Source organism: Protobothrops mucrosquamatus, unplaced genomic scaffold (genome assembly GCF_001527695.2).
Source record: "Protobothrops mucrosquamatus isolate PMUCROS unplaced genomic scaffold, P.Mucros_1.0 scaffold_13, whole genome shotgun sequence".
In the NCBI taxonomy this organism is placed as follows: Eukaryota; Metazoa; Chordata; class Lepidosauria; order Squamata; family Viperidae; genus Protobothrops; species Protobothrops mucrosquamatus.
In genome coordinates this window covers 244,634-255,080 of record NW_015386089.1, presented here as the reverse complement: position 1 = coordinate 255,080, position 10,447 = coordinate 244,634, and the positions used below count along the sequence as shown (strand labels likewise).

The window sequence follows — 10,447 nt, the reverse complement described above, 5'->3', positions numbered from 1 at the left end:
TAGTATGGAGTGGAGTTGGGTCTCATTTTATATTCTAGTGGCTTGTCCTGTTAGCATTGGTAGGAGTGGTCTCAAGTGGAATCAGTAGCACTCCCACATATATACAACCCAAAATATGGATCAGGTTTATAGTTGATACCTTTACTATAATAGAAAAGGACCAACTAGAGAACACATATGAAACTATCCACAACATCTTTAAAAGAATCCAATTCACAAGGGAAAAAGAAAACAACAATATGATACTTTTCCTGGATATCCTTATCAGCAGACACCTCTATGGCAAATTAGAAACACAAGTCTATAGAAAACTACCCACACCAAGCAAGTACTTCATTACCAAAGTAATAACCCAACCTCTCATAAGAGAAGTTGTGTAAGAACACTATTCAGATGAGCACAAACACACTCAGCAAACCTGAACATAAGAAAAAGGAAACAGATAATCTCTATAACACCTTGAAACAAAATGGGTATCCATGCAACTTCATCAAAAAGTGCTTGACCACTCAACCCAATATAGCACAACCAACACAAGCTATATGTTGGGCTGTTGGTTTGACCTCCGAGCTTGGCGATTTGGCTACAAACATTTTGTCTCCATTTTGTAGGACATCTTCAGTGCGCTTTGAATTCAATTCAAAGAGCACTGAAGATGTGTCCCCCCCCCCAAATGGAGACAAAATGTTTGCAGCCAAATCGCCAAGCTTGGAGATCAAACCAATAGCCCAACTACCATCCCGAGCTACTAATATTCAAACACATTACAACAAGCTATAAGGATAACACTGTCACACATCAAAAACATCTCAGAAACCAGCAATAGACTATAACAACCATGTAGCATCAGCATAGCACGCAAACCAACTAAAGCTCTTCAAAATATCCTAAGTAAACCAAAACCCAGCAGGCCCAGGAGGGGGAAAAAAAACCCAGGAATCATTTACAACAGGGGTCTTCAATCTTCGCCCTTTTATGACTTGTGGACTTCAACTCCCATAATTCCTCAGCCAGCGTGTCTGGCTGAGGAATTCTGGGAGTTGAAGTCCACAAGTCATAAAAGGGCCAGGTTTGAAGACCCCTGATTTACAATATACAGTGTAAAGACTGCAACGGCCACTACATAGGACAAACAGAAGACTAGCAGAACATATCCATGAACACCAACTAGCAGTCAGAAGACATGATGAATCTCACAACACATGGGCAGACAGACGTAATTTCATCTGGGAAACTGTTACCAAGCTAAGTCCAAAAATGCTAAAAAATTCCTGGAAGCCTGGTGCTCTGACAAATCAGCCATCATTAGGCATAGACATAAACAACATCTACATACCATACAAAAGAGACAATCAACAAGCCAAAAAGAAAACAAAAAAACCAAAACACCTCCCTACCAGCAATCAACACCCAAATGAATATAGATTAACACCGAGATTAACCTCAGACCAACAATCAAGAAGTAAACAATACCCCAATCAAGGAACTGCCGGACAAGCAAATAGTAAACAGCCCAACCAAATAACCACCAAGACCACACCCACCAACACTGACAGGGCATCCCACTCCTTAGTAGCCTCGATAATGTAATTTGGGTAATGAAACATCTGCAAGAAAACAACCAAACTCTGAGAGCACCCCAGAACCCGTCATTTCAACCCTGAGCTACAAATATTCTCCTCTATTGGTAAAATGAGAATTTAAGATACAAGATGTACATGACTAGAGTTTTGCTGTAGCTAAAATTATTTCTCACCCAGGCTACTCATTTTTATTCCCATAGTAGTCATTATTCCCAGATTTGATATAATGGGATACGGTGCTTGATATTTTCATTAATTGTGCATACAGCATGAAGTACGGCTGCAGGACTTGGGTTTAGCTAGTCTAAAGAAAAGAAGAAGTAGGGGAGACATGATAGCAGTATTCCAGTGTTTGAGGAGCTGCTACCAAGAAGAGGGGTCACGTTATTCACCAAAGCACCAGAGGGCAGGACAAGAAACAATGGTTGGAAACTGATCAAAGAGAGAAGCAACCTGGAATTAAGGAGAAGCTTCTTGACAGTGAGGACAATTAACCAGTGGAACAGCCTGCCTTCAGAAGTGGGTGCTCCATCCCTGGAGACTTTTAAGAAGAGGCTAGACCAGACATGTCCAAAGTCCGGCCCGCGGGCCATTTGCGGCCCGCGGCCCGGTTTAATCCGGCCCTCGAGCAGCCCTCCCTGCTCTATATAAATGCGGCCCTCCCACGGCCCTCCGGCAAGTCCCATGAGAGAGAGAGAGAGAGAGAGAGAGAGAGAGAGAGAGAGAGAGAGAGAGAGAGAGAGAGAGAGAGAGAGNTAGTATGGAGTGGAGTTGGGTCTCATTTTATATTCTAGTGGCTTGTCCTGTTAGCATTGGTAGGAGTGGTCTCAAGTGGAATCAGTAGCACTCCCACATATATACAACCCAAAATATGGATCAGGTTTATAGTTGATACCTTTACTATAATAGAAAAGGACCAACTAGAGAACACATATGAAACTATCCACAACATCTTCAAAAGAATCCAATTCACAAGGGAAAAAGAAAACAACAATATGATACTTTTCCTGGATATCCTTATCAGCAGACACCTCTATGGCAAACTAGAAACACAAGTCTATAGAAAACTACCCACACCAAGTAAGTACTTCATTACCAAAGTAATAACCCAACCTCTCATAAGAGAAGTTGTGTAAGAACACTATTCAGATGAGCACAAACACACTCAGCAACCCTGAACGTAAGAAAAAGGAAACAGATAATCTCTATAACACCTTGAAACAAAATGGGTATCCATGCAACTTCATCAAAAAGTGCTTGACCACTCAACCCAATATAGCACAACCAACATAAGCTATATGTTGGGCTGTTGGTTTGACCTCCGAGCTTGGCGATTTGGCTACAAACATTTTGTCTCCATTTGGGAGGACATCTTCAGTGCGCTTTGAATTCAATTCAAAGAGCACTGAAGATGTGTTCCCCCCCCAAATGGAGACAAAATGTTTGCAGCCAAATCGCCAAGCTTGGAGATCAAACCAATAGCCCAACTACCATCCCGAGCTACTAATATTCAAACACATTACAACAAGCTATAAGGATAACACTGTCACACATCAAAAACATCTCAGAAACCAGCAATAGACTATAACAACCATGTAGCATCAGCATAGCACGCAAACCAACTAAAGCTCTTCAAAATATCCTAAGTAAACCAAAACCTTGCAGGCCCAGGAGGGGGAAAAAACCCAGGAATCATTTAAAACAGGGGTCTTCAAACTTCGCCCTTTTATAACTTGTGGACTTCAACTCCCAGAATTCCTCAGACAGCGTGTAAAGAGGGTGTACACTGTAAATATACAGTGTAAAGACTGCAACAGCCACTACATAGGACAAACAGAACACTAGCAGAACATATCCATGAACACCAACTAGCAGTCAGAAGACATGATGAATCTCACAACACATGGACAGACAGACATAATTTCATCTGGGAAACTGTTACCAAGCTAAGTCCAAAAATGCTAAAGAATTCCTGGAAGCCTTACCAAGCTAAGTCCAAAAATGCTAAAGAATTCCTGGAAGCCTGGCACTCTGACAAATCAGCCATCATTAGGCATAGACATAAACAACATCTACATACTGTACAAAAGAGACAATCAACAAGCCAAAAAGAAAACAAAAAAAACAAAACACCTCCCTACCAGCAATCAACACCCAGATGAACATAGATTAACACCGAGATTAACTTCAGACCAACAATCAAGAAGTAAACAATACCCCAATCAAGGAACTGCCGGACAAGCAAATAGTAAACAGCCCAACCAAATAACCACCAAGACCACACCCACCAACACTGACAGGGCATCCCACTCCTTAGTAGCCTCGATGATGTAATTTGGGTAATGAAACATCTGCAAGAAAACAACCAAGCTCTGAGAGCACCCCAGAACCCGTCATTTCAACCCTGAGCTACAAATATTCTCCTCTATTGGTAAAATGAGAATTTAAGATACAAGATATTTGTGATGTACATGACTAGAGTTTTGCTGTAGCTAAAATTATTTCTCACCCAGGCTACTCATTTTTATTCCCATAGTAGTCACTATTCCCAGATTTGATATAATGGGATACGCTGCTTGATATTTTCATTAATTGTGCATACAGCATGAAGAACGGCTGCAGGACTTGGGTTTGGCTACTCTAAAGAAAAGAAGAAATAGGGGAGACATGATAGCAGTATTCCAGTGTTTGAGGGGCTGCCACCAAGAAGAGGGGGGTCACGTTATTCACCAAAGCACCAGAGGGCAGGACAAGAAACAATGGTTGGAAACTGATCAAAGAGAGAAGCAACCTGGAATTAAGGAGAAGCTTCCTGACAGTGAGGACAATTAACCAGTGGAACAGCCTGCCTTCAGAAGTGGGTGCTCCATCTCTGGAGATTTTTAAGAAGAGGCTAGACAGTCGCTTGTCTGAGATAGTATAGGTTCTCCTGCTTGGGCAGGAGGCTGGACTAGAAGACCTCCAAGGTCCCTTCCAGCTTCTATTCTATTCTATTCTATTCTATTCTATTCTATTCTATTCTATTCGCAACAAATGAAAAGATGTGTGCTTTCCAAATATTAAAATATATTACGGTGAATGTCATATTAAACAGTATCACGACTTTGTTAGTCACTTTTCTTGTATAATAAGAATACTATCACGTGTTTCTTAAAACTAAAAACTTATTTAGTGGAGCCTGGATCAACAATCGCATAGCGAGACTCCTAATCTTGGTCCTCCGGATGTAAAATCCTCTCCATCCTCAGCTAGCATGGGATTTCCTCGACCATTATGAACGTTGAGAATCGTAGCACAGCGTAACAATAATGGTTGTGGACAACGGAGAATGTAGCTCTTACCCCTCTTAGACAGTCCCAAGGTGGGTAAGGCTACTCTTGGTCCATAAAGTCTGAGTGCTTTGTTTTTCTCCCAAACTCCGAGGAAACAGATTAACTGAGATCCTCTCTCCAAGCGGTACCCAAGAGAGGAGGTTATCACTCTCACTTCACCTTCGTCTCCTACAGAGGGCGCTAACTATTCTGTTGGGAATAATTCCGGAACCCGTCCAGACCCGCCGGGAAATGGCTGCGATAATCGGCCATCTTTGTAAAGGGCAGAAAAGACCCAGCGACACGGATGTTATTTCTCTCTTTGAGCGAATGGTAGCGGAAACGGATACGAGCAGGCCATCTGCCTTCCTGCTGTCTGGCCCCTTGTCTTGATTCGGAAGAAGGGAACTGGCCGACTGGAGAGATCATGGTGAGCGGATAGTCATTACGGCTGCATTTCGATCGTCTCCGATCCTATCAGAGCAGAGCCATTTTACGGCAAGGATGTTTGATCGAAGGGCAGCGGGATCCAGGCAGTGGAAGAGGAAGGTTACAGCTTGGGGGAAGCAAGAGTCTTCCGGAGTCTCTTCCGAGTTTTTCCATTAGTGGGACCGCTCAGTGGGTTGACCAACGGTGAAAACTGGACTTTAAGCTTTGCAAAGAAAATGGGGCTTATGGGATCTATGGGATGAGACAATTTGTCTGTTGAGCCAGACTTGCTTCTTTCGTTATCAGCAAATTTTTTAAAGCTGCATAAAGAGGATTTTCCAAACCTTTTTTTCCCCAGCCTCTTTTGTCCTGGGCAGGGGCTCGATACAATTGGGCTTCCTTGAAATTTCACCCATTTTATCACATTCAGGGATAAGATCTCATGATCTCCATTTATCCCTAGAAAATATAGTTAAGATTTTCCATTGCTTCATTCAAATACTTGAAATAGTGCAATTTAAAGATCAAAATTTCCTACTTTTAATGTCTATGTCATTGTTAATTCTTTCTATTTTTTCTTGGAATTCAGGACGAATTTTCTGATCCTGATTTGGCAGTTATGGGTGAGGAATCAAAATCTGAGAATGGAGAGAATGCTCCTGTCTATTGCATCTGTCGCAAACCTGATATCAATTGTTTCATGATGTGAGTATTGTTGAAAGGAATAAAAGAACTTGATCATGACAGCTCTTTCACATGTTATGAGGTTGCCTTGGGGATGGCATCCAGTGCAAAACCCTTTTGCCAGTATAATATATGCTGGTTTATCTCTGCAAGGTCTTCTGGAACATGTTCTTTCTAAAAAGGAATATTTTTAATTATAAAATTTAAAAACTTTGATCATTCTGAAGAATACTTTGCAACATAAAGATACTAATGGCACATTAAAAGGGGGAGATGAAAAGGGCAAGAGAAGGGTAAAGGGTACAATAAAAAGAAATAAAGACAGTACTCTATTGAATGAAGTAATTGTGAGGGCAAATTACCTAATATTTCCCAAATATTGGAAAAAATAGAAAATAATTAGAAAAAATACCAATTATAGTAGATTAAGTCAATTCTAAACATATATCCAGAGTTAAAGCCTTTAAGAACCCTAATGCTTGGGGCATACAGAGCATTCATACTGAAGAAGCTATATCTGTCTGATAACTTGAAGGAATATTATTCAATAGCAAGTGAACAGCATTAAATCCAAACAGTGCTTCTAGAGATTAAGGTGAATGCACAAAAAAGCACTACGACAAATGTTGAATATCTTGTGAAGTTATTATGGATTTAGGATAGGACTTATCTATCAGGGAAAGGCCACTATATGTGATAGCACAGAGGTGGCCAAACTTTAACATGACAAGGTTTACTTTTCCTTTTTCCTTTATTAGATTGACAAGTTCTGTAAGTTGCAAAATTGTGGTTTGTGGCTCACCTAGAATTAATGAATGGAGTGCTTTGGATCCTATGCTCAGCCTGGGAATTTATTTTCAGGACCACAACTTTAACTTTTTCCCCTAATTGCGCTTTTATATGAGGACCTTAAATCATGAAAAAAGAATCTTTATTGCCACTATTAGATATTTGAGAGGTACAAGAAACTCTTGATCTTCTGAAGTTCATCTAGATATTTATTATCCAACCTTCTCTCTCTTTTATCCACCCCTTTCCAATAGAAGATGTTATGCTTTTTAAGAGTTCCCTGTTATACTTAGTTAGTTAGAGCCAGTTTGGCTAAGACATCAGGCTGGAAACTGGGAGACCTAGTCTTGCTTTAATCACAAAGCCAGCTGGGTGACCATTGGCCAGTCACTTTGTCAGCCCTAGGAAGGAGGCAGTAGCAAAGCACTTCTGAAATCTTGTCAGGAGAACTGCAGGGACTTGTCCAGGCAGTCACCAGGAGTCAGCATTGACTTAAAGGCACACACCCAGTTATAGTTAAGTAGATGGTGAGCCCTCTTGTACAGATTCTCAAATGCAGAAGAAACTTGGTTAATGAATCCTTACTTCCTCTTTTTCTCTTTCCAGAGGCTGTGATCATTGCAATGAATGGTTCCATGGCCATTGCATTAACATTACTGAGAAGATGGCAAAAGCAATTCGGGAATGGTACTGCATGCAGTGCCGAGGTAAATTTGAAATCTTTTTTTTGTTTGTGTGTGTGATAAATCTGTGTCTCGTGAAGCATATACGGACATGTCCTTAAGTGGTGTGCTAAAAACTTAGAATTTATAGAGATTTCCCCTCCCCTCAAATTTAATAATATTTAAAAATGGCAAAACATGCTCAATAATAAATTTTTAAAAAACACCCCCTGATTTTTGAATCTATATAGCAGAGCTTTTTGTAGAATATAAAAATACTTTAAGAATAATTGTTCTATATAATAACTAAGATTGACTAAGTGCAGCATAGCATGAACTGGTTAAAAACACAGTTTCCAGGGACAACAGAGACCCAGTTTGGTGCAGTGGTTCTGACCCAGAAACCAGGAGACAGTGATGTCTAGGCCTCCTTTAGGCATGAAAAGCCAGCTGGGTGGCTTTGGGCCAGTCACTCTCTCTCAGTCCAGCTCTCTACACAGGGTTGTTGTGGGGAAAATAGGAAGGAAGGAATATAATGTATGTTGATTGCTTTATATATAAAAAGGAAGGATAAACAATATAAGTAAAACATTGTTTATGCGTTGCCTTGAAATTCAGACAGATGAGTAGAGCAGCATGGAGCTGGAGGAATTTGAGAGAGAAAACAGTATAGGTAACCTTCAACTTACAACCATAATTGAGCGCCAAATTTCTGTTACTAAGTGAGATAGTTGTTAAGTGAGTTTCCCCCCATTTTATAACCTTTCTTGCCATAGTTGTTAAGTGAATCACTGTAGTTGTTAAGTTAGTAATACTGTCGTTAAGAGAATCTGGCTTCCCCATTGACTTTTCTTGTCAGAAGGTCACAAAAGGTGATGACATGATCCAGGGACACTGCAACCGTCGTAAATATGAGTCAGTTGCCAAGCATCTGAATTTTGATCATGTGACCATGGGGATGCTGCAATAGGGACCATGGGGAAGTATGAAAAAAAAGGTCATGTCACTTTTTTAGTGCCATTGTAACTTCGAATGGTCACTAAACCAACTGTTGTAAGTCAAGGACTACCTGTACACTTTTGCAAAGTGGCTTTTTTACCACCACCATCCCCAACCCAATATATGAATCACAAATACATCAGGCAAAGTGTAAAGCATTTACTATGGAGGGTCAAGTTTTTTTATAGAGTACAGAAACAAACTATACACATTTGGTATATGTGAGGCATGAAAAAGCAACTAATCAACCAAAAGGTATTGAATGAATATGAGAATTAAACGATAAACAATTGATTTTAGATAATATTTTACAAGTGGCACATTTATGGGTTATAACATTCACTTTCCCAGATGACTTTGTTGTTTCTTTCTTAATACTTGCAAGTATATTTAATGCTCACTATTGTTTAGTTGCTGAGAAAGCTAGTTCTCACTTATCAAAAGAAATGGCCTTGGATCAGAGCCCTAAAGTTAGAAGAAAGATGCCATGCTAAAATACTAATGTAAATGTTTAAAATGCCAATAGTGAAGCCTAAAATTCCAGGTAACAAATGAAAATCTTAGCTTCCTGCTATTTTATTTCTAAAGGAGGAGATCTGTTCTGACCGTTCCTTTTGCTTTACTTTGGGTAAAATAGCTTTTCCTAAGGTTATATTCTATTTTTTTTCCTAGTAGCACAGAAAAACACATATAGTATTAATATAAAAAATAAATTACATTCAGATGTTTTGAAAGGGGATACGGGTTCTCATAACTTAGACCTCTTTCTCTTTTGCAGAGAGAGACCCCACCCTTGAAATCCGATATAGGCACAAAAAGTCCAAGGAGAAGGACCGTGAAGGTGAGCGGGAACGTGCTGAAAAAGATGAGATGCGTGTGAAAGCCCAAGAACTGGCACTGGAGCAGAGCCGCAATTCCAAAGTAAGGGGTTGGGGGTGCAGTGGAGATTACCCCATCTTACAGGGCCTGGCATTCTAACTCCAGAATGTTGTTGTGATTTGAACTGTTGGGCACTGAACTCGTACATTGAAGCAACTGCCTTTCACTAACAGTCGTGCTCAGGCTGTTTGTTGTCATTTATTAGATTTACATAGCTACAGGATCAAGATGTAGTCAAATAGGTAAATACTATACTTTGATGTAGTCAAATAGGTAAATACTGTACTTAGTTTCTAGCTCCTCTGTGACCCAGTGGTTCTTCCCTTTGATGGAACAACAGGAAGATGAAGTCACTTTTAGAAGATCATGGGACAGTAACAGATCCCTGAAGCCAGATTGCTTGGTAATTCAAGGCATTCCTTTCAGTACGTTTAGTTTAGTTAATTGCTAAATCAGATTCTCTTGAGATCTTCCTACCCTTTCCTTATTGTTACGCATATTAATGCTTAAACATATTATTTATTGCCGTGACAAAATTTTAAATCAGATGTGCCTTTTTAGGGTATATTTAGAGAGCTAGTTTAGGGTAGTGGTTAAGGTCTGCACTAGAAACCAGGAGATGATAAGTTCTAGTTCTCCCTTTGGCATAGAGCACAGGTATCAAACTCGCCGCGTCACGTGACGTGTCGCGACATATCGCGACTTTTTTTGCATTGCCAGAGCTGGGGTGGGCGTGGCCTCCGTATGATGCAACCAGCCCGCGGGCCGGCAGTTTGACACCCTTGGCATAGAGCAGTGGTTCTCAACCTGTGGGTCGGGACCCCATTTGGGGTCGATCGACCATTTCATGGGGGTCGCCAAGCAAGGCTGTCCGCCATTTTTTTTGTCCGCCATTTTTTTTGTCTGCCATTTTTCCCCCTTTTCCGGCGGGTGCCTTACCTCCCTTGGGCTGGGCCAGCTGGTGGTCGGCCTGCTCTGTCTCTGCCGCTTGCCAGCTACGCCTCGGCCGGCGCAGGGGGCGGAACCACGCATGCACGGCGCTCCCGGGCAGGGAAAGTCCTCGACTTACGACCGGCTGGGTAGTCCTCGACTTATGACCGGTTTAGTCCTT

At 41.0% G+C, this 10,447-nt stretch overlaps 1 protein-coding gene across 1 annotated transcript in view; it reads left to right on the top strand.

Annotated features, from left to right (window-relative positions):
- The first annotated feature begins 5,250 nt into the window (after positions 1-5,250).
- CXXC1 (CXXC finger protein 1) overlaps positions 5,251-10,447 on the top strand; it is a 32,854-nt gene continuing 27,657 nt past the window's right edge. Inside the window, exons 1-4 of the mRNA XM_015824454.1 lie at positions 5,251-5,324; positions 5,913-6,028; positions 7,403-7,503; positions 9,236-9,378. Of these exons, the coding sequence (XP_015679940.1) occupies positions 5,322-5,324; positions 5,913-6,028; positions 7,403-7,503; positions 9,236-9,378 (363 nt within the window). The 5' untranslated portion in view covers positions 5,251-5,321. The remainder of the gene's footprint in view (positions 5,325-5,912; positions 6,029-7,402; positions 7,504-9,235; positions 9,379-10,447) is intronic.